Below are 25,393 nucleotides of genomic sequence, written 5' to 3'. Positions count from 1 at the left end.
GGTATGTTGTCTGATGAAACAAACATCAGAGTTGTTTATCAGAAATGTTGCAATGTTATTTTTAAAATAAAACATCCGTATTTTTAGTGTTTTATCTTAGGTTTTTTTGTTTTAAAACTGGTCATTGATATGAACTGTACTTTCTAATTCCCCGGATATTCAATTTTTTTCAAATATATTGCATTGCTTCATTCTTTATTTTTCAATCAACCTAAACATCAATTAGGACAAATACATCCCTTATCAATATCTTCAATCATATCCATAATTTCTAACCATCAGAACTATTTAAAAACCCTACATTAGAAATCAATTCAGCACTCTACCTATGCCACTATTAAGTTTAAGTTGATGACACATGCTATAAATTATACAGAAAATCCAGGCTTCTAATTAGTGCTTATGCTAACTGAAAAAAGGCACCAAATACAAGTAGGCCTTCTGCCACTCCACAAAAATGATGCTCATTTCTGTTTGTTTTGTTTGTTTATTTTGTTTTTAATTTACTAATAACCCTTTGTAGCTCTTTCAGATCTCCATCTCTTTCTTAAATCCACTCTTCCACCACTAATATTATCAGATGCAATCAGTCATCTGCAATCCATGTACCCATTGACTAAATATCAAGAACAAAAATTAGATTTAAAGTAAATGATTTCATTATTCAATGTTCATAGATGCTTCTGCATTGTAATGTGTCCTGATGTCCTTCTGTACCTCTACAATAAATCTCTTTCACAGTTGGACCTACTTCTCTGGAAAATTTAAAGGAAGCCATAAATACTATTTGTGGAAGGATGGAGAAAACATGGAAAATTTAAGAAATGTAATTAAAATTAAATTCATGAGATTTGGGAAATTATCATTGTTTATATTATGCACTTCAATAGCTAATAATCATTATAAGAAAGTTTACATTATAATAAAACTTACCAGAGCGATATTTACGTAAGGTAGGCGAATATGAAAAAGTCATTGGCCTTGGAATCACTCTGGGAGCCAAAGGCCCCTGTACGGGCTGGTTGAGCTCCTTGTTTACAGCAATGAAAGCTGTGAAGGAGCTGAGGACTCCAGACTGAATGCTGATGTTCAACACATCCTCCTTTTCTCCATCTGATGTCTCATGGGAGCCCAAGTCCTTCATTTGAATCAAGGACTTTGCAGCCAACCGATGAATGGTGAAGCTGAAAGAAGACACTGCACAAAATTAAGGAAAAGTAACTGCAAACCAAGTATCAAAGAATCCTAAAAACTAGCGACTGCAACTGAAAAGGCATGCAGACACAAAGGATTCAGATGAATGAATCAGAAAACGAAGAGTTTAGATGAAACCGCAGAAGTCAGTGAAAGGAATGGTTAAAACATCAAGAATGGGAGAGAAAGGGAATTGTCTTGGTTTGAATAGGCATGGCCTTCACAGACTCAGGTGTTTCAATGCTTATCCAATAGGGAGTGGTGCTGTTAGGAGGTGTGGCCTTATTCTTATAGGTATTTTGGAGGAAGTGTGCCACTGTGGAGGTCGGCTTGGAGGTCTCAGATGCTCAGACCACAGAAATAGCTTATGCATCATCTTGATTCAGTGTGGTGTTCTTTCTCTGTTGTCTTCAGATCAAGATACAGAACTCACAATTCCTTCTCCAACAACATGCCTCATTGCCACTATGCTTCCTGCCATGACAATCATGGTCTAAACAACTTTACTGTATGCCAGACTCAATTAAATGTTTTCCTTTATAAGACTTGCTCTGGTCAATGTGTCACTTAACAACAGACACCCTTAGCAAGTCAGTAAGTGAAAGGAGAAGACAAGATATAAGAGAGGTGGGCAAGAGCAGGATGGAGAAGCAAAGGTGAGTTCTTACCTGGCATTTGTCTTGGGTTGTAGGGAAAATGTCACCCTGTTTTCAAGATTCTTGCCTTTGAGGGTATACTTGAAGCACACTTTTCCTGAGCTCTCCACTTGCTGCAAATAAGACAAGAGCAGGAGTGTCAAAAGAGACTCACAACAAGGTAAATGGTGAGAACTAGAGAAGCTTCTCAGCTCAGTGAATTATCACAGTAAGACTCAGGTAGCATGGCATGAAGGAGAGGATAGGACACTGGCTTCCTAGCAAGTAATATATCTTGCTGAATCCCAAGGAAACAGCACTGTTATTAAACTATTGATACAGTGTCTCACTGAGTAAAAGAATAAAAATTAATAGATACTTACAGGCATAGTCCCAGTGAGTTGGGCATAGATGATTAATCTCTGACCCCTAAAGATGACAGTCTGCTCTGGAGAAAGCATGCTAGCTGACAGCCCAGGAGGCAATTCCCAGCTCACAGAAATGTCTTCCACTGAACAGTTTAGAGCAAACTTCAGAGACCCAAGAGCCTGTTGGAAAAGAGAAGAGCCAGTCATATGTACTCACCAATGCTAAGAGAAAAATGCTATTCTTTCTCTCATTATATGTGTGTAAAGTTCCACTTGAGATTTGTGAAAGTGTAGGTGTGTGAGAGAAATTATTTAACAAGTAGACTTCTGCAAAAGTGAGTTTAAAAAAGGGGATAGGAACAACTTGGAGGAGAAAATTAGACATATGATCAAAGATTTCTTGAATTTTCATATACTAATGAAGGAATGTGAACTTAGCATAAAATTGAGTCTATAACACACACACACACACACACACACACACACACACACACACACACACACACACTTGTTTATATTTTCTTTTGTGTGTTTTGCATGGAGAATGTATTTCTACTGAATTACTAAGAGTACAGACTATAAGCTCAGACAGAGCAACTAAAATTTTTAACTTCTTTCCCTCTGGTCTTCAAAACAAAAGTCCCACCCTCTTTATCTTCTCTTTGGATTCCCAACTAATGTAGTCAGATGCCAGACATTAAACTTGGTTCAATTTTTTACTATGGTATGATATAGACTCACAAAGTGTATGGCCTGAGACTCATGAAAGTGTCTCCTTTGCAGCAGGATTCCTGTTGTGCCTCATAGTCACTCTGGACTTGCAACTCTGGTCCCTTAGCCAGTTCTCACCTTGGTCTGCATCCTGCCCTTGCCTGTGATAAACTCTGCAGTGCCCCCGGATACCCGGGCAATGCCTTTGATTAAACTGGTGGAGGCTCCTTCTCCAATACCAAATGAGAAACATCTGCAACAGTGAAATGATGAATGTTAAAATGGGCTCTCCATAGCACAATTATCACTTCATATAGGATGCTAAAAAACTCAGGAGGAGATAAGGCTGTAACTTCAAAGTCAGTGTAAAGCTAATATTTTTTCAGAAATCAGGCTTTATTTCTATGAGTTTTCAGAAATGCTTAAGTAAGTCACACAATTTAATGTCACAAGTCTTTTACAGAGAAAGGCTCAGTTTCATGTTGTTAATGAAGATCAAGGGCTCAGAGAATTTACACAATATGTTCTATTTTTTCCATAAATTTCCTCCAAAAATATCTAATACTAAATTAAATATATGAAGATATAAATATTCTTCAAAATTTAAATAATTGAGTAAATGCACGGACACTTTGGCTGATGCATTCAGTATCTGTGGACTTTTCATTAATGTGAGTAGGCAGCCACAAATCCTGTGATATGTGACCCTAGAATTAGGGTAATCAGCATGTAAGCATTAGGATCAAAGTTTAGATTGTAGTTTTTGTCCCTCTAGGGAAGAAGAGGTGGGGGAGGAGAACAGGAGGACTGAGACAGGGGAGGTATAGAAGAGGGCAAGAAAACAGATGCCTTGATAGAGGGAGACAATACAGGTATGGAGAGAGGTCTGGCACAGGGAAAATGTTAGGATATCCACAGGGATGACCCCAACTATAAATACAGGCAGTGATAGAAAGGATGTCATTGATGTCTTTCCCCTAGAATGAGACTGATGCCTAACTTTGTTACCATTCCTAGAGATTTCATCCAGTAGCTGTTTGAAGCAGAAATAGGCACCCACAGCTAAGCACTGAGCCATACTCCTGGAATCCAGTTATGGAGAGGGAGGAGGGATGAGCAAAGGAGCCAAGATGGGGCTGGAGAAACTCGAACAAACAGTGAACCTGACCTATTGAGAGCATGGAGACCCTAGTCATAAACCTGGGGAAACAGCATTGTACCAAACCAAGCCCTCTGAATATGGGTGCCAGCTAGGAGGTCAAGACAGTGTATGGGACTTCTAACAGTGGAGCCATTCTTTATCCCTAGAGCACAAATGGACTTTTGGAGTCCATTCCCTATGGAAGGATACTATTGCAGCCCACATACAGCAAGAAGAGCCTACGCCCTCCCCCAAATGATACGATATTCTTTGAACGTTCCTGGTGGAGGGCCTCACTTATGCCTGAGGATGAGTTGAGTGGGTTGAGTAGGGGTTGGTGGGGAACATGGGAGGATGGGAGGACAAGGGAATGGGGGGTTAGATATGTAAATATGAGTAGCAATTAAGGAATTAATAAAACTAATGGATGAAGTAGTCACTAATGTTTTTAGCATTTTCTAGTTTATTGATAAGACAAGCTGATTTTCCAAGTTGAGTTTCCATGCTTTTGTGATGCAGACAATCTGGAGATGAAATTCACAAACCCTTAGATTCTGATATTAAAGAACTCACATATAAGATTCAAGAAAAAAAATATCTGTGAGTTCTACTCACAGAAATACTAGATTGGATTATTCAGCCCAGGTAAACTTAGGTACCTATAAACAATAATTTTTAAGAATTTTTGTAAAAGCAGACAACTACCAAGACAATAGGCTCCAATGACTGCTTATAGACATGAAGCTAGAAGCCAAGACCTAAAAAATGTAAAGAAGGAAAGAGTGGCATTCATGGATGACTGAACATCTAGGCAGTTTCAGAGTAGTAGGAAAACTGTAGAGTTCTGTGCTTTGAGAGTGATAGATATCCCTGAAAACACCTGAGAACTTTTCACAGAATAATGTAGAAATACTAATACCTAAGAGGTAGAGATACATTAGAAATTATCCAATCATGAAATTCACCACACTTTAGATGGAATAAAGCTGTCAGTTTCTAGACTAGGCACACATTGAGAGCAAAGAGTAAGCCTATCAGGGGAAAGATACCATCTAAATACCAATAGTCCAAAAATATCTATTAAGTCATCTATGTCTGAAAAGCAATTGGCCACTTCAAATAAGTAATTAAGAAATAAATTTTTCGACGGGTGTTGGTGGCACACGCCTTTAATCCCACCACTCGGGAGGCAGAGGTAGGCGGATTTCTGTGAGTTCAAGGCCGGCCTGGTCTTCAGAGCAAGTGCCGGGATAGGCTCCAGAGCTACACAGACAAACCCTGTCTCGAAAAACCAAAAGAAAGAAAGAAAGAAAGAAAGAAAGAAAGAAAGAAAGAAAGAAAGAAAGAAATTTTTCATAAAGTAGGAAAAGGGCATCATTTTTTTGACATTTCTCATGATGTTTATTTATTTATTTATTTTTACAAACTAAAAGAAAATTACTGTGATTTACCAAGGACTTAAACCATGAACCATTTATACTTAAAAATATTGTTACAAACATATGTTTAGATTTTTTTGTTTCTTTGGTTGACTGGGTTATTTTTGTCATTTTCAAGGTAGCTTCACTCAGAACTCATTAAATAGCCAGAAGTATACAGGTTCACAGCAATTCTCTTGCCTCATCATCTCAAGTGCTTTGATAACAGATATATCAAGTTAATATCAGTCTCCCTGACAGTCCTTGCTCATTTGTGCCCGGTGAATACAGTGAATACAGTGACAAATCAAATTAATAAAAATAATATGGACAGTAACCTTTATAATACATGCATAGTGACAGAAATAAATGGAAGAAAAAATATAGCAAGGCATAGTAAGCAAGTCTTAATGCAGCTGTATTCAAAGGGTATCATTTTCAATGCAAGGTTTGCATACATACCAAAACCTTAAAATATACAATTTATGGGATTACTTCCCCATTAATAAATATTGAATTAAACTGAAAACCCTGATATTTACCTACATAGCAACAAACACTGATTTTTGACAACGAAGCTAAAGATATACAATGGAATAAGGAGAGCATCTTTAACAAATGGTGCTGCCATAGCTTGATGCTATGTAGAAGACTGCGGATAGATCCATGTCTATTTCCATGCATAAAACTTATGTCCAAATACAGCAAAGACCTCAATATAAATCCAGCCACTTTCAACCTCTTAGAGGAGAAAGTGGGAAGTACCCTTGAATAAATTGGTACAGGAGATAGCTTCCTGAAATTAAACATGTAGCACAGACACTGAAATATACAATTAATAAATGGCACCTCGTGAAACTGAGAATCTGCTGTAAGGCAAAGGACACAGTCAGCAATACAAAATGGCAGCCCACAGAACAGAAAAAGATATTCACCAACCCCATATCTGACAGAGGGCTGATCTCCAAAATTTACAAAGAACTCAAGAAGCTATTTTGCAAAGCACCAAATAATACAATTAAAAATTGGGGTAACAAACTAAATAGAGAATCTCAACAGAAGAATCTAAAATGGCTGAAAGACACATAAGAAAGTACTCATCATCCTTAGCCATCAGTTAAATGCCAATAAAAACAACCCTGAGAAACCATCACACTCCTGTCAGAATGGCTAAAATCAAAAATACCAATGATAACTTATGCTGGAGAGGATGTGGAGAAAGTGGAACACTCCTCCACTGCTGGTGGAAGTGCAAATTTACACAACCACTTTGGAAATCAGTATGATGATTCCTCAGAAAAATAAGAATTAGTCCACCACAATATTCAGCAATTCTACTCTTAGGCAAATACCTGAAAGAAGCACATTCATACAACAAAGACATCAGTTCAACTATGTTCATAAAAGCATTGTTTTTAATAGCCAGAACCTGTAAGTAACCTAGATGCTCCTCAACTGAAGAATGCATAGAGAAAATGTAGTATATTTATACAATGGAATACTACTCAGTGGAAAATAAATAATGGAATATTAAAATTTACAGGGAAATGGATGGAACTAGAAGAAACCATTCTAAGAAAGGTAATCCAGTCATAAAAAGACCAACATGTTATGCACTCACTCATAATATGGATTTTACACACAGAACAAAGGATTACCAGCCTAAAATCCACACCACTGGAGAAGTTAGGCAACAAAGAAGACTCAAAGAAAGACCTACATGTTCCCCCAGAGAAGGGAACAGGGACGAGATCTCCTGAGTAAATTGGGAGTCTGGGTGAGGGGAGATGGAGCTAGGAGAATGAGAAGGGGAGAGGAGGAGGAGTGAGGAAGACATAAAAGAGTGGGAAGTTGATGTATGGGGAAAACAGAAGAAAGCAAAATAAGACATAGCATCAGGGAGGGAGCCAGTATAGGTTTAAAGAAAAATCAGGCACTAGGGAAATGTCCAGAGATCTGAAAGGACAACAGTGGAGAAGCTATCTCAAATGCTCACCCCTGATAATGAGATTGAGGACTAACATCCTGGAGCCTTCATCCCTCAGCTGATGGAAGTATAAGCAGATACCAATAGCTAAAGACCGAACTGAACTGGAATCCAGTTGCAGAGAAGGAGGAGTAATGAACAAATTGGACAAGACCAGGCTGGTGAAACCTACAGAAACAGCTGACCTGAACAAGTGGGAACTCTTGGTCCCCAGACTGATCACTTGGAAACCAGCATGGGACTGATCCAGACCCCATGAATGTGGGTGTCAGTGAGGAGGCCTCAGAAATCTATGGGGCCTCTTGTAGTAGATCAGTACTTATCCCTAGCATAGAAATGGATTTGGGAGCCCATTTCACATAGAGGGATACTCCCTCAGCCCAGACACATGGGGAAGGGCCTAGCCCTATCCCAAAGAATATGACAGATTCTGAAGTCACCCATGGAAGACCTTACTCTCCTTGGGGAGCAGAAATGGTATGGGATAGGTAGGGTGTTATTGGGTGCAGTGGAAGAGGAGAGGAAGATGGAAGTGAGATTGACATGTAAAACAATCTTGTTACTAATTTAAATAAAAATTGAGGAAAAATAAATATACAATATCCTAATCCATATGGAACAACTGTACAACTGGATACCAGAATATGTGGCAGAGATTTTCCATTAGCAGTGTGTTGGGTTAACTCAAAAACTACAAGGTGGGACTATGATAAAGCAATATTCATCATTTCTACATAAAATAATACAGGATAAAATCACCACTTACCTCAACAAGTGGATAAAATTCATTTGTTGCAATTCTATGGATAATTTATTAATCACATTCACACACTCAAATATTACACATTGTGAGTACACACACACACACACACACACACACACACACACACACACAGAGTTAGAGAGACAGAGAGAGAGACTTTCTATTTTGTCAACAAAAATAATAAGATATTGCAAATAACATCAAAACAATTAAAATCCTTATATCATTCATTATACTCAATGGTATAATTTTTAATATATGGTAAAAAACAGTAATCATGACAGTTATGATTACTTCCAATCTAATTCTTTGTGTTTTCTTTCATGAAAATCAGAATAGAAGGGATAAAGAAAGTATAAGAACTTGGAAAATGAATACAAAGAAAATGAAAAGTGTTATTATAGAAAATGTAAAAGTAAGGAAGCATGAAGGCACAAAATTATAATCTCAGTATTTGAGGCACACTGACCGGAGGCTCAAAAGACATAGGCCCTAGGCTTTGTAGAGAAGTAATGGTTCAAAATGTCTGGCCAAAAGAGGACAACAGTGACTTTGGAGCATGCTTGGAATCTTAGCAGTGAGAGGATGAAGCTGAAAGGTGAATTTAATGCCAGTGTGGGCTGCATAGCATAACTGAGTCCTGACTGCTTTATGGTGTGAGTGTCAAGAAAGAAAGATAGATGAGTGGAGAAGAGGGAGGCAGGGAGTGAGAGAGGATGGGAAGGAGGGAAGAAATCTAGAAGTATTAGCAAGTACCTCCTGGAATTGACATATTCACTATGCAAAGCCAAAGACCAGAAACTCAGGGGAAAAATAAAAGCTTATGAATTAATTTCTGTAACAGACATAAATGCCTGGCAAATAATAAAAAATGTACTGCTAAATATGGATAATAATTATATTTTATCCATTTCAAAGTACAAGAAAAGAATTTTGAAATATATATATATATATATATATATATGTATATATATATATATATTTGAAGATATAAATATGTTTAACCTGTTCTGAATATCTCTAAATAAATGATGTGTATGAAGCCTGGTGAATTGTCCATAAATTATACAATTTTATGCTTTTTTATGTTTCAATTAAAAATTTTTAAATTGGCAGCTATTTCTTACTATAGCATAGAAGAATTGAAAACTAATGAAAATGTCTACATAGAATTATGAATTAGTTCTGAGAGACTCTGAAAACTCTGACAGATAATGGAATAAGTGAAATTACAGAAGCCATGGAAAGTAGGAGTCTCAGCAAGAAGGAATACCTTCAGATAAAAACCCTATTTTGTTGCCTTGGAAATATAGGAGTCATCAAAATTTGCAATATTTTTAAAACTTTTCCCATTATGTATGCTAACAAGTCTGCAATCAATCACATCCCTTTACAGGAGTCCTGCATAACCAAAATTTTGTTTGTTTACTCTCAGTGTAAGGCTACTTGTAGAAATGTTTTACTACAAGGTCACAAAGTATGGGTAAGAGTAAAATTTATTTTTCTTCTTCTCTCATATGTTACATTGAGACCCACCACTCCACCCAGTTCTCGCCTATTCTCTCTATCTCCCAGATCCACTCATCCCCCATTTCCTTTCAGAAAAGTACAGGCCTATTAACATGACATAACAAGATACAATAAACTTAAGTACAACTTATGGAACATATACTTAAATTTGTTACAAAGCATAAAAGAACATAAAAGTGTGTTCTAGTTTCTAAACTGGTCACCATGAGTTTCTTGTAGCCTTAGGCAAATTATGCAGTGTCATAATATATCAGAAAGCAATGCAAGAATCAGGGAGAATACACTGATAAAGCAGAAAGAAGGAAAGGAGGGAAAGAAGGAACATGACATGCTAGCATGTGCAAACAGTGAATTTACAAGCCACTATGTGAATGGGAGGTGAAGCTCTGAACAGGCCTATGCAGGACTGGACATTAAGTCACCAACACAATTGTCATTAAAGGACAATAGGAACAGGAAGAGGATGAGAAGGAGGACAAGGAGGACAAAGAGGATGACAAGGACAAGAATGAGGTAAAGGAGGATGAGGAGGAAGACATGAAGGAGGACAAGGAGGAAAAGTCATTAATCATTTTTTTTCTCAAGTAATTACTAATTTGGGTACTCATGTGTGAAATTTAAAGCTACTGAGTAAACATTACTTGACAGCATGTGTCCACTCCTGTAAATTTGTCTGTCAGATGCTGACCTTTAGATAGGTAGTCAAGGTAATATCACTTAACACATAGCTGATTTTGGAATACTTATGTCAAAAAATAACCTCTATTATCCTAAATATGAATTAAAACCAGCGATTCTATGAAAATAATTCTAATTCTAATTCAAAATACAAAGAAACTATTCCTGCAATAGTTCTTCATATTAACTCCTGGAACAGAAAAAAATGGCTATGAAATACTTTAGTGGAAAAATTATGAAATGTTGTCTCTAGTCTCACAGGATATTATATGAACATTACATATAATTTAATGATTGAGGTTGTTTTAGGGTGATTACTTAGAGTATATCTTTGTCCTTTGAATGTGAGTTCATAAATCTTCATCATGTTTTTGTAGACTTCTAATATATATATATATTTGGATTTGGATTATATGCACTCAGGATCAATGTCTTTCTAATCACTATGCAAAAAGATTTTTCTGTTGAATATTTTCAAGATAAACACACACACATACACAAACACATATATGTCTTTGTGTGTGTGTGTGTGTGTGTGTGTGTCTGTGTGTGTGTGTGTGTGTGTGTGTGTGTGTATTGGAAACAATTTTGTACACATGCCATGAAGGTTCACACGTATAATACAAATAATCAGGAGGCAGAAACCAATATAAATGCCCTCAATGAGTTTGAGGGCAATGTTTAAGACATAAAGAGTTCCAGGCAAGCCAAGGTCTACACAGGAAAACCATGACTAGGAATTAAAAGAAGGGAGGGAGAGAGGAAGGAAGAAAGGAATGAAAAAAGAAAGAAAGAAAGAAGGAAGGAAGGAAGGAAGGAAGGAAGGAAGGAAGGAAGGAAGGAAGGAAGAAAGGAAGAAAGGAAGGAAGGAAATCCTGATAATGAGCACAATGGATACTCTAGTGCACTGGAGATCTAGAAATAGTAGAGAGATGATTAATTTGTGTGGTTTAGTCGTGGAATACATTTGTATCAATGGCCATTGGATTCAAACAGTCACATTAGAAACAATTGACACTACAAAATACAGAGTAGTCTGCCTGGACAATATATTCAGTGATGCAATACTTGCATGATCATTGTAAGAGTAACTTCTGAAGATTTAGAGAAAGGGGAATTCATAACTTTCTTTTGTATACCTAAGAGTACACCCACCAGGATTCTATTGAAAGTCCCAATTCAGTAGTTACACAGAAGGCACACACTGAACAAAATTGGTCAAACTATAAAACAAAAATATACAAACCTAGGAAAAGCACAGGTAAGGAAGGGAAGATTGATGGAGATGGGAGGGAGATGGGAAAGTGTGAGGAGAGATAGTACTCTCTCTCTATATATATATATGTATATATATACATACACACACACACACACACACACACACACACACACACACACACACACACATATATATATATATCTGATAACCAATACAGTGAACAAAATCCTTTGATAGCAAAGGTAAAATCATCTGCATAGCTTGAACAGAGAAAAAATTCATAATCCAAAAGAGAAACCTCAGAGAATAGAAATTCAAATGGCAAATACTTGTGTGGCAGAAGGACACCCACAGAGGACAGCTTTGTCTAGTAAAGGAGTTCCTTAATAATCAGGACTGCCTAAGGAAGCCTAGCTTTAAAAACAGTCTTAATAGTGAAAATGTAAGCTATTGAGTAAGAAAATAGTCTTCAACATATTCATATTCAAAACATAAAATCAATTACATATCAGTAAGAAAAGAAAATCTACTAGAGAAAACAATAATAGTAGTATAGACCTTTAGAGGAATATAAAAAGAGGCTAACAAATGGCTATTAAATATTAAAAGTAGAATAGTACAGCAATTAGGAAAATAAAATTTAAGCTCTGAGGCACTTTGGTCCCATGAATAAACTGGGTAAAATTTAAGAATAAAAATACTCAAATATGTGGGAACTATTTGTAAAGCTATGTGAGATAAATCGCTACAACTTGCAAAACTGCCATTCCATAGAATTTGGACAACTCTGTCTACTTAAAGAACAGTACATTTGGGTAAGGTCATGTGACTGTGTTTTTATTTTGTGTGGAGTTGGGTTCCAGGATCCCTTGTAAATACACGGAAACATGTGCCTTTACTCATGTCCTCCCAATAAACAAAATCTTCAGGAGATGTCTTGTGATATGTAATACAACCACTACAGAGCTCAAAGAAAATCCATGGTTATGATCATCAATATAAATTCAACTGAACAACTTCATTAAAAACATCCACTTATGAAACTTGCCTATGGTCACATGCAAATTGTGTGTACATCTGAATAAACTGGTGAGATAAACAGTAAAGGTGAGGCATACAGAAAGACACACATACCATGAAACTCAGTATGATACCAATTCAAGAGGATTTCACATAATCCACAAAAATTACCCTTGATCTAGGCTTAAACTAGTGATTGATGGAAAGACAGCAAGACAAGACTGATAAATGTCCTTCTCTGGACCTGTGTTGGATGCAGAGTTCACACTGTGACAGCTCATCTGCCCAGAAAAAAATGACTTGATTAAGTTTCTATTGTAACATGTCAATACATTTATAATGTAAACATAACTCAATATATGCATAAGAGCTTTGTAAAAATAAGGAACAATGGCCTTGTGATATCAATGTTAAGTGGAAACCTACTTTCTATAATTTTATAGAAATTAAAGGGTCAGCTATTTAAGTGGAAAATCCTTGAGTCACTTTGTCCTTGTAGAAGCATGGGATCCCGTGATACAACATGGAACAAGTCATGTGTGGTGCTGCTTGGGCTCCAGGCAGCACAATAGAAAACATACTCTCCTCATACCTGTGCTTCTTGCTGTTTAACTTAACTTCTTTAATAACACTAAATGTGTCATCAACTTCTCCATCTGTGAAGACAAAGAGCTGGAGAAAATATGCATTCATTAAGATTTTATCAGTTCATCAGAAGACAAGAGCATTGTTCCTTTCTAGCCTTTGTAGCTTCTTCACACAGGGGTGGGGACCACAGTTCTCTGCTGTAACTTGCTCTATGCTGGCACAGAGACTGTGTAATGGAAAGAATTTCACACCCTTCCTCTGCACCTTTGATCTTAAACTTTTGTGGAGCACAAAAGAGGGCTGACTGCCTATCCTATGGAATAGAGGAAAAACACTGCCTCTGGTCATTTTCTCTTCTATGTAAGGTAGATGACTTAAGTTTACACACTATTTACACAATTGTATATGGGAGAACTGGGTATCAGGTAAGTGGAAAATTCATCCCTACTAGCTTGCTATCAAAGCTCACCTGTAAGGGATGGCCAGGAATGGAGGGTCCCTTGTAAATGTTGAGGAGTGGTGTCAAGATTTCAGTGCCCCCTAGGTCAGCTTTCAGATCCTTCACTCTTTTCACTGCCTCTTCCATTGTTTCCTGAGTGTACAGCACACTCTCCCTTAGAGAAACAAGCATGTTTAATTACATGGCAAAGCACACATTGCTATTCCTATCAGAAAAATTCCTGTCATAAAAATTGCTGCTGAAAACCCCAATGCAAAGGACTACTCTGCACTAGTCAGATTAAAAGTGAAGACACTTCTTTAAAGTACATTCTTTACATTCCACTGTCTTCCCAGAAACTTACGGAAAGAATTTTTCATAGGAAGATCCAAATCCATAGATGTTGAAATAACAACCCATAGGTAAACTCTTCAGCAACAGCAACAGAGTTTCCTGAAGATGAGAGAAGATGAGGAGGTGGAGTGAATTGGTCTCTACACAACATACTGACCTCAGTCTAGTTACTCATGGTATAAAAAGTCATCATCTCCTGCCAACTTGTATTTCAAGGCTGAGACCAGAGTACCATGCTTGTTATTTCTCAGATGGAGAACAGACCTGCAGATCAAAATGGGCCCTATTCATGCCCTTCCCAATCATCCAAACCTAGCATTGCAGAAGGATGAAGAAAGTGGCATTACCTTGGCAGCCTCTATGCGTAGCTGAGAATCATTGTGGTGGCTCAAGCGGGATCCCATACTTCCAGAGCGGTCCATGAGGAATACAAATTCTCCACAGGCCCTTGAACCCTCCACTTCTGGGAGATCTGGATAGAAACTCACCATTGCAGAAGGAGAACCCATCAAACTATCTGTACAGAAAGGAGAAGAACCCTGTAAAAATACAAGAAAACCCAGGTGTCCTAGAGATTCCAAGACCCATTTCTCACTTCATAAAGAAATGAGAATCTCAAATTTAAAATGCCTTCTTTCTGCTTCTTGTGCTCTGTGCACAGGAATAAATGTGAATTACCACCATAAAAAAGAAGCAGAACAGGGGGAGAGGAAGGGCAAAGGGTAGGATTCAATATACAATAACGCAGGAGTGTCTGTGTGTGCAAACTCTAGGCATCTAAACAATTGAATACGACACATCAGCTAGCAGCTTCCAGCATGAGATTAAGATACTGCTAAGATTACTAACAGAGGAAAATCTCTTCAAATTTTGTGGATGGGAAAGTGATCATATGGGTCACGTCACTGATTACATCTTAAATTGGACCCTTGGGGGAAAATAATGCTCAAATATTTAATGCTAAAAATGACATTCCAAGAGCAGGCTTCTAAGGAATGTTGCCTTAGAAATGGGGTGAAAATATTATAAATATGAATCATATTCTATTCTTTATATATACACCTTATGTAAGTGAGCATTGTTTATAATGTGTAAATAGATTTCTTCCCACCCTGAGAGACAGGTGGTTATCATGGCATTAGCACTCTTCTGAGAAACCAGAAGCCCATGAGACTGGTGGGAATGGATGTTCACACAGTTTAGAACAAGGTCCTGTAGGTAGTGGTCAGCACTCCATGTATGGTGTCTACTAGTTCTTTCAAAACATTTCAAGTGATTTCACTTCATAAATCAGAGCTTCCTTGTTCATAAATGAACACCTCAACTTCTTAGCCTCAGGTTCCTCTTCTCACTTATGAAGGTAGTTATTCCCACTATAGTGTTATGGTAAGGTTAGGTGATCCAATATGTTCACTGAATTCAGGGTAGGACTTAATTCACACTCACAGGTTAATTATAATTTTATAAAATTTCTTTTAAATGTTGTGTAATTATACAATCTTCGATTAACATATCATTTAGTCCACATAGTGCTGTGTATCATGATCACATTAAAGGATTTTGGTGAGCCAAGCTGCCTCTTCTGCTTCCCTGGTGCTTCTGAAGTCTTTGTGAACTGGAAGTCATCTGGCAAAATATGAGCCCAGAGAAGCAGGAACCGGGAATCATAGATCAAAGGAATTACCAAGACTGAGATATGACCAACTATGTCCCCTGATAGCCTGTAAATCTTCTCATGGAATAGACCTGAGAAAATCTTCATGGACCCAAGGAAATGTCACAGAAAAGGAGAAACTGAGACCTCAGTTATTACATATTAATTTGCAGCATCTCAAGTTTCTCTATCATGGATAAAAAATATTTCTGACTGAAGACCAAGTCTGAGTTTCAATATTTCATAACACCCAAAAAGAAGATCAAGAAATCAACACCAAATACAGAGTATAGAGTAACAGGGAGATGAGGAAGTTACCAGAAGCCCACAGAAGCTGGGAATTTCACTTAGTGACCTCAGAGGGGAGAGACTAGAAAGTGAGGCAAGAAGAAAAATCCCCTACATATGTTTCACTATGAAGTCACCTTTGTCAAATATAGATAATGTTATATTGGTAGGAGTTAGGTACACAAACCCAGGTTCATGGTAAAGTTCTCACAGTGCTTACAGTTCCAGCAGCAAAGCCCAAGCCCAGATGCCACACTATGAATATGGTTGGCCCACAAGGAGCTTCCATTTATACAACCTGGAAATGAATATTTGTAATGCCCTTCTTGGGTTGAGTGTTGACACCTGCAACCAAGTGCAGAATGGCCATAAAATCCAACAAAAACAAAACAGGCATGCGCACTGTGCCAGCTTTAAAAAAGTTAAGTATATATATAAGGAAATGTTTTAAGGGAAAATCACTCAGTGTAGATAAAAAAATACAATTTGATGGAAATTTAAGTTTAGTCTAAGAAAAAAAATCAAGTGGGATACAAATAAATAGTTTTTCCTTGGCTCTTGAGATTGTTTCAAAGATCATTTTCTATAGGACACAGAAAAACTAAAATTAATTCTGTGTCAAATATGGTCACTATTAATCATAAGTCAAATAAGTAATAAGAACTGGCAGCAAGATCACATCCAGTTGTGATTAATTAATTAATAAAACATAAAGTGTAATTATTATTCATATAGAAAACACCAATTTGTATATTGCATAGATTAAAATAAAGGTTTTTTCTTAATTCAACTATCATTTTATAGTGCTATTAGGAATCATGACTACATTTCCTTTCCCATTATTTAGATAAGGTCTACATAAATCAACAATTTGTTAATTTACATTATTATAAAACTGAAATCATAACTCATTATGTAATTGATGACACAAATAGTGACTGTATTACATGTTTTCATTATTTATTAATCTTGGATACTATTATAATTCAGTAAATATCATCTGCATATCATGTAGACATTTAGATTTATTTCAGAAGAAATGTTACAAGTATTAGAATAGTGAAAATGAATATTTACTATTTGCAGCACAAATACTTTCAAAACATTTGATACAAACTGATTTGTTTCAACACAATCTGACATTTTAAAGTCACCTCACCATGTGCAGGATAAGACTTTAACAGATTTGGACATCACTGATCCTATGGAAGGAGAAGTAGTCACTGGATTACTTTGATTTGCCATTTTTGTAAGACCAGTCATTGTCACATGTTGATAATGGGCCACATGTTTTCCTGTGAGGTATTGGTCATACTCTCCCTCTAATGATCTAATAATCTATGTAAATTAACCTATAGGACATGATCATTGATTACCTATTAAGCTTTGTCATGTTTCCATGTGGAAGTGAAAGGTCAAAATTTCAATGGTCATACACTGATCCTGGATAGAGAATTGAAAATCAGGACTGATGGAGAGTTACATCTTAGAAAGGGACCATAGTGGGAGACAGGAAATACCTGGCTTCATGTCCTGCATCCCCATCTCCACAGCTACACTGGGGCTGTGCACTTCACTGTAGTAAATCAGGAGTTCCACATCCCGGTCAAACTTGTGTCCTTCAGCCAAGGAAACCTGAGGAGGAGACCAGCAGAGTAGCCATGTTAGAACTGCCACTGATTTCTCCTGAGATAAGGTCAGAGTACAGGGTCCCAGGCTTCTTCCATCAAGACACAATCAGAAGTACAGAAAAGACTGTATGAAAAAGAGTCTACAACTTATCTGAGAATGAGGATAGTGTGCCTCTCCAAGCATGAAAGGAAAAAGTAAGGGGGACATAGGAGGAATGAATGATGACAAAGTTAATGATGAGGACAGAGGGGACATAAAGTAGTGATATCTTTCTATTCACCTGAACAGAAGTCTTGTCTTCAGCAAGGTACTGAATAGGACTCAAGGAGCAGTTGGATTGGACCCTCTCAATGCCATGCTGGGAAGTGATGGTGGCAACCATGCTGAGTGTGTAGGGCAGGGCCTCCAAAGGGACTATGGGCGTCTTCATATTCAAAGAACTGTTGACTGACTGTTCTATAAAAAAAGTACATTACTTCTGTTTCCCATGGCAACAATTTCCAACACAAACATAATTTGGTGTACCCCCCAGCTGTATTACCACTCTTTTTCAAAGGCTGAAATTACTTACCAGAGAGTTGGTATCTTGGATTCAAAATGGCTGGGAGGACATAGCGCAAGGCACCATCTGTATCCAGAGGTAGTTCCTGGACATACCTCAGTGTAACTCCCACCTTAGCCCCAGGTAGGAGGTTCCCAATATTGCAAGAAAAGACATCTCTGGAGTAGTCATCCCCTTCCAATAAGTAAGCTTGGTGGCCCTGGGAGATGGCACCCTCATACTTGCTCTGGGCCTACAAGGGCAGGGAGGGTTGAAATTAATTTACTTGAAATCAAGAAAATATGTATTGTTTAGAGGGTGTGTCATATATCCTATGGACTTTACAATTATTCTGGTAGCTTCTACTTGATTCCTTCTGCCTTATTGGTTTTAGGAAAATGGTGAGTAGAAGTGAATTAAAGAAGTGACAGTCATCATCATCATCAAACAATACCTGTGTCTTCTCCTGCAGTTCCGCCACAATTTTCTTCCCATCCACCAAGGCTTCAAAGCTGTAGACAGCAGAGTCTTCATCCAAAGGGAACACAAAGATTGCCTCTACTGGGATTTCTTCTTTATTTTCATAATTTAAGGTTGCAGACACACCAGCCACAAAGTCATCAATGGACAAGGTTACTGAGATGCTCTTCAGTGGTACTGGGGAAGATATCAGTGTTTAGGAAACCAGCAAAATTTACTGCAGTGACACCATAGATGAGAAACTGTGCTCAGTACAATGATCTCATGAGTAAGAGTAGTATGTCAGGCTTACCTGGCTCCTTGTCACCAGTGATTAGACCACACTGATGTTCCATGTTGACTGTCCGTGTCTGTGGAAATGACACATCATTAAGTGGTCCACGTTAGAAATTATACCACCAATAACTGTAGTTTATGTGCTTTTCTTTTGCAGGATCAGTTTCAAATTCTTAGTGTGGAAATAAGGATAAGTGGTGAAAAGGAGGAGAGATGCCAGTAGTGAAAATCCTGATTCATGCTGCTCAGGTGGTTAGGCTGTAAGTGTCCATTAAACTGGATTTCTCTAAAATACCTGCAAGTGCTTTAAACACTGTACTACATTTACAAAAGGTGTTGAATGAACTGCCCACCAGATCTTGGATAGGTTTCCTAACTAAACCTCAGCATTTTCCATCCACAATAAGAACCAATTTTAGTATTTTATTTACTTTTATTTTATATGCAAGAGTCTCTGTCTGCATGTATGTTTATGCATCACATGCAGAAATATACTCTTACATATAACATGTTACACAAAGCATAGGTTGTTAAATTCACTGGGACTGTATTTACAGATGGTTCTGAGGTGCCATGTAGGAGCTGGAACTTGCATTCTTGTCGTCCATAAGAGAAAGCAGAGCTCTGAAACCCTGAACCACCTCTTCAGCCCCTATTCCCAGGTCTTCCCATGAATATCTGTGAGATTCAAATGGCATCCTACATTATATTTCTCTTACTTAATCACTTACCTTTAATATTTAATATTGAAATTACCCACAGTTTTGGGTTTTATATTTACTTTCAAGAAATTGCAATATGACTCACTACTGGTCCAATGAAGACAGAAAACAAGTGACTTGGATCTCCTTAGCTCTCTGTGACCATTGAGATCTTCAGGTCTGCCTTCTAACACTTATAATATTGCAACCAATGCTCATAAAACAAAGACAAGTGTCAAAATGTTTCTAAGAGACCAAGGTCACAGAGGACTACTGTTAAACACAGTCTTTTGTCCATGATAGTGCCGTTGTAGCTATGAACTCAAAACAGGTGCTGTTAACTGGACAAGGTTTTCACCATCAAACCAGTCAATATTTCAGCACATACATTCCAAAACATACCTGAGTATATTTGTATTTGTAATCTCTTTGCAGTGGGACATTTTTTAATTTGGTCCTTGGTAGGTTGCCCACATTCTAGTTGGAGACCCTGAACCTATGTACACATTGCTAGTGCTCTTGGATTCAATAGGTTAAGATAAAAATAAAAGGATATGCTTTTGGAAGAAGGACCTTTTAATGGGCAGGATAAGCTAGAAGGTGAGACTCAAGGTGATATAATCAAATGTATTGCACACACCTATAAATTTTTCAAAGAATAAATTGATATTTTAAAATTTAAAATATTGATATTTTAAAAGACACATTCATGTATAAAGGTGATATATGTACATATTTTTCTTTATTTTAAAACAGACTTTCCTAAATGTATTTCATAAATTAGGATTCTGTGCAATCTTGCATGTAATATTAAGACAAAGAGATGGATTGATTTTTCCAATTTATGATTAAGATGTTTATTTTATCCACAGAATCTAGATATTGGGCTAATCCCAATCATGGTCCCATATAAATCTGGAAGTTGTTCTGGGACTTTCTAAACCTTAGCACTTGCTAGCTTGCCTCTCCCTGTTGTCACTGTATGTGGCCACAGTATTTAACACCAACAAGGATGAATTCTCTGGAAAGACATCCTAAGGACCCAAAGTGGCACGACTGGGAGCAACATTATGCTTGTTCAGTCCACCTAGAAGCCTAACTTTCACTTTAGGATCTACAAGCTGGAAAACCCTCTTGAAGGATCAGCTTTCCATTCCTGGGCAATCCACATCAGCAATTCTGAAGGCCTTGGGGGCCTGTTGCTAGGTCCTTCAGGCTGATCCCAATGACTATTTAAACCTCTCAGACAGGATTATGGCACAGTGCAAAAGAATTTGCCAGCTTGTGAAAAATTCTGAGTTCCCTCTCTAACCCTAGATCATGTGGAAGGCTGGGGATACCTCCTAAGTCTCCCTGGAAACCATCCCCCTGATATCAGTGGTGTTTTCTATACAATTTACATCAGTCACACAAATCTATAAGATAATGAGCTATTTTCTATACCTGCTATTTTGAACTATTGGAAAAGTCTGACAGCATTAGAATGGCTCAGAACTTGTTAGTAGCACAGAGGTAGCAGCTAAGCAAAGAGGATGGGCACAGCAAGCCCTGGGAAGGACTTTCCCTGGGAGCCTGTAGAGGGGCCTGGAGCAGGAGGAGATTTTCTACTGACAATACCAGGAAGCTTAGAGCCACAGTCACCCAGGAGCAGCTCAGCTGAGGATGGACTGTGTCTGGCAGCAGAGATCTCAGGCTGTCAGTGGCCACTGCAGGAGGCTGACTGAGAAAAGAGGAGGACAAGGCTCCCCTATAGTGAGACATTGATTTCCTGATTCCAACCTCAGAACAAATTTATCTCAATGAATGTGTCACCCTCTCCTGATCCTTCCTTTGTCTGCAGATTGTTGCAAGTGTTGAAAGGCCTTGTGGAGAAGACTGTATCCAGGGGTGACTAAAGTTACAGCTTCAAAGTGGATGCAGCTGTAGACTAACAGTCATGTCAGTTACTAGCAGCTCAATGACTGTCAGGAAGCAGGGTGAGTCAGCCCACCACACCCTGGTGTTTAAGGCTCCAGGGAGAGGGAGAATCTGTGCTTCAAGCCCTGAAACGTGATTTCAGCCTGGAATGAAGAATAGTCATTTAATCTATAGGCTCTCTATCTAAGACCTCCAGTGCCAGATGTTCACCAAAGGCACAGTTTCAAACTTTTAGATGTCTATAGAGAAGGATTTATGGGCTGCAATGGATCAGGTTGTGTAGAGATGAAATCCCCATTTTCTTAGGACAAACCTAACAAAAACTGAAAAGAAAAAACAAGAACAAAAAGCAACAAAAATCCTATTTTATAAGCTACAGAAGAAGTGAGAAGAAGAGGGAGGAAGGGAGAGAGAGAAACGAGAGGGAATATGAACCTGAAATAGAGATCATTTATGCACTATTAACCTAGAAAAATCTTCAGGCATCACATGAGAGGATGAGTTTCCACCACTACCACCACCAGATTTCTGCCAGCAGGCAATTAAGGTTTGTTTGTGGTGTTGACTAGTATAAGAGGCTCTTACCCTTTAGATGCAGCAGCTAGGATTCTCCTCAGAGAGCACAGTTTTCATCTGCTTCCTCAAGTCCCCTCTGCTTCCTCAAGTCTCCTCTGCTTGTAGCAGCTATAAAAGAAAGTGAAAGTAGCTACAAGTCAAACTTCCAGTATGATCCACCCCCTTCTAGGGACCAGCTATAAAGTTACAATTTGGTGTGGAAGGGATGGGCCGAAAATTCTCAGAAAGTATTGAATTTCTGCTTGTGTCTTGATGAGTGTTTTGTTTAAAATTTAGAGCAATTGCCAGTTTTTCCCCCTGCAAGGTCCAACCAGAGAAACAATTGAAGACAGCCAAAGGCACAGGATTTGTTTTACAAGCTTGAATGCTGCAACTCTACTATCTAAAAATAATACAAAAACGCTGTTCAGATTCTTAATAAGCTTGATCAATAAGAGCATCCTCTCTGCTTTATCTGACTAACATGAAAATTCTAAGCATTATATTATAGCATTGGCTTTGGTTTATAGGCTATACCTAGAGACAGGACACACATTTCTGCTACCAAGTATTTTTCTCCTGAATTCCGTATCCTTGAATCTATAAAATTAGTACAAATTTATAATTATCTCCTGAACTGTTTTAAGGTATAATAAATTAAAATTCATATGAAGGTTACACATGTATTAGCAATGTCCTCACAGTTTCTCATTTATGATTAGTGGAAATTTTTTTCACTTGTCAAATTGGTTATAAAAGAGAATGAGTTTGTGTAGGAGTCGTTTCCTGTGTTGTTCCCCCTCCACCCTGTAACTGATCTCTGTTGTTCGCAGTATCTGGGTAGCAAAGTCAGATGCTGGCAAGGCTGACAGAGCTCATTCTCTGGTCTGGTTGAGTCAAAGCAGGACTTGAAGTTGTCTGCAGAGCAGATGTGAAGGTTTGCTTTGAAAGCAGTGAATCCAATAGCACATCTAGCATGCTGCTCTCTGTGAGATAATTAAATTAAAATATACCTAAAAGTATATAGACTTTTAAAGTTACTAAAGCATCAATTAATTTTATTTAAATGTTCATTTATATTAAGTTTAAATAGAAAGAAAGATTGCTCCCTTTCCTATAAAATATTCAGTAAATTAAATAATCCAGGATTTCATGGAGAAACATGTAATTTATTCTTTGCAACACACCTGGCAGTGAAACTGAATGGAACAGAGAAGTGTCCTGGATTTATTTTTTTAATACATTTATTTATTTTACATACCCACCACAGTTTCCCCTCTCTCCACTCTTCGAAAAATCTCTTCCCACCCCACCTGTGTGTTTCCACCCCTCACTCTACTCCCCTGTTTCTGTTTAGGAAAGGGCAGTTCTCCCTGAGTATCAACAAATTATGTCATATCAATTTTCAATAAGACTAAGCACTGCCCATGTATTAGGGCTGAGGAGTAGGGCACCAATACCAAGTAAAAGAGTTAGAGACAGCCCCTGCTCCTACTGTTAGGAATTTCACAAGAAGAACAAATGCCCCTGTTGGGAAATAATATTTTAAGGTATGTTGCACTTGTTTATGCCATAGAATATTACCTTAATTGTGTAAAAATGTCTTAAATTTGTTTATGTTTCATTTGTTTCATTATGAAAAGCTGTTTTAACTTGCTTGCCTAAGGTACTTCATAGGTTTAATAAAGAGCTGAATGGCTAATATCTGGCAGAGAAAGGAGAGGCAGGACTGGCAGGCAGAGAGAACAAAGGAATCTTGGCTGGGGAAAGTAAGGAGAGGAGAAGCAGACAGAGAGTGTAGGGGTCAGGAAGATGACAGACAGATAGACATGGAAATACCAGAAAAGTTATACATACAAAAGTAAATGAACGTAAAATGCCTTGTGGCAAAACATAGATAAAGGGAAATGGGATTATTTAAATTAGAAAAGCTGGCTAGAAATAAGCTAAGCTAAGCCCAGGAATTCGTAAGTAAGAATAAGTCTGGAGTCTTGATTTGGGAATTGGCTGGGTGGTAGACCAAAAGAAAAATCCTGCTGTACTAGACAACTGTAACATATATGCAGAGTGCCTACATCAGTCACATGCAGTCTCCCTGGTCGTCAGTTCAGGGAGCCCAAGTTAGTTGAGCCTATGTGTTTTCATTGGTGACCTTGACCCCTCTGATTCCTATAAACCTTCCTCCCCGTCTTCTGTAGGATTCCAGAGCTCTATGTAATATTTGGCTATTGGACTGTATATGTTTCCATCATTTGCTGCATGAGGCCCCTCTGATGAAAACTGGGCCAGGTACCAACCTATGAGCATTGTAGATTATCATGCATCATTCATTATATTGGCATATTTCCCCTCAAGTCTTGTTTGGCTCTTACCTAGGTCTCTAGGGTCATCCAGCCTGATGCTCCCAGCAGTGCTTCCAGACTTATTATCCTGGCATGGGTCTCAGGCTAGATCAGTCCTTGGTTGGCCACTCCATCAATCTCTAGGCTCTCCTTCCTCCAGCACATCCCAGAAGTATGACAGACTACACGTCAAAGAATATGTGGCAGGGTGGGTTTCCCATTCCCTCCACTTAAAGTCTTAACCTGGTCATAGGAGGTGGCCAGTACTGGCTACTTACCCTCTTTTGCTAGGAGTCTTAGCTGGGCTCATCCTTGTAGATTCCTGGGAGATTCCCTTGTGGCAGGTTTTTACCTGACCCCAACCCCTCCCCCACTTTCCAGTTGTCTCTTTCAGTTCTCCCCCTGCCACTCCTTAACCTGTTCATTCATGGTCCCATCCCCACCTGCCCATAGCCTATTCATAAAATATCTTCTTTTCCCTGATCCCAGGGAGATCCAGGTGTCCCCACCTTGAACCCTCCTTGTTACCTAGTCTGTCTCTGTCTGTAGATTATAGCATAGTTATCCTTTATTTTATAGCTAATATCCACTTATAAGTACATTCCATGTTTGGCATTCTGAGTCTAGGTTACCTCACTCAGGTTGAGTTTATTTAGTTCCTTACATTTGCCTTCAAATTTGTTGGCACCCTTGTTTTTCACAACATTGTGCAAAGGTACCATGTTTTCTGTATCTATTACTTGCTTGACAGACATCTAGGTAGTGTTCAAACTCTGGCTATTGTAAATAAAGCAGCTATGAACATAGTTGAGCAAGTCCTTATGGTATGATTGAGCATCCTTTGAGTTTTATGCCCAATAGTGCTACAGTTGGATCTTGTACTAAAATGATTCTGGGATTTCTGAGAAACCAAAACACTGACTTCCAAAGTGACTGTACAAGTTTGCCCTCCTTGCAATGGG

General features: G+C 38.1%; 1 protein-coding gene across 1 annotated transcript in view; it reads right to left on the bottom strand.

The window, feature by feature from the left end:
- Window positions 1-22,253, bottom strand: part of LOC107976981 (von Willebrand factor A domain-containing protein 5A) — a 28,225-nt gene extending 5,972 nt beyond the window's left edge. The window contains exons 1-14 of the mRNA XM_027411838.2: window positions 22,120-22,253; window positions 18,933-18,990; window positions 18,615-18,817; window positions 18,191-18,413; window positions 17,900-18,075; window positions 17,508-17,622; window positions 14,393-14,562; window positions 14,056-14,144; window positions 13,722-13,866; window positions 13,257-13,336; window positions 3,047-3,161; window positions 2,213-2,377; window positions 1,863-1,963; window positions 934-1,184 (exon numbers count right to left, since the gene is read on the bottom strand). Of these exons, the coding sequence (XP_027267639.1) occupies window positions 934-1,184; window positions 1,863-1,963; window positions 2,213-2,377; window positions 3,047-3,161; window positions 13,257-13,336; window positions 13,722-13,866; window positions 14,056-14,144; window positions 14,393-14,562; window positions 17,508-17,622; window positions 17,900-18,075; window positions 18,191-18,413; window positions 18,615-18,817; window positions 18,933-18,975 (1,876 nt within the window). The 5' untranslated portion in view covers window positions 18,976-18,990; window positions 22,120-22,253. The remainder of the gene's footprint in view (window positions 1-933; window positions 1,185-1,862; window positions 1,964-2,212; window positions 2,378-3,046; window positions 3,162-13,256; window positions 13,337-13,721; window positions 13,867-14,055; window positions 14,145-14,392; window positions 14,563-17,507; window positions 17,623-17,899; window positions 18,076-18,190; window positions 18,414-18,614; window positions 18,818-18,932; window positions 18,991-22,119) is intronic.
- Window positions 22,254-25,393: the final 3,140 nt, after the last annotated feature.

The sequence above is a fragment of the Cricetulus griseus genome, chromosome 4 (assembly GCF_003668045.3).
Source record: "Cricetulus griseus strain 17A/GY chromosome 4, alternate assembly CriGri-PICRH-1.0, whole genome shotgun sequence".
NCBI classification, from domain to species: Eukaryota; Metazoa; Chordata; class Mammalia; order Rodentia; family Cricetidae; genus Cricetulus; species Cricetulus griseus.
This window is presented reverse-complemented; position numbering and strand designations above follow the sequence as displayed.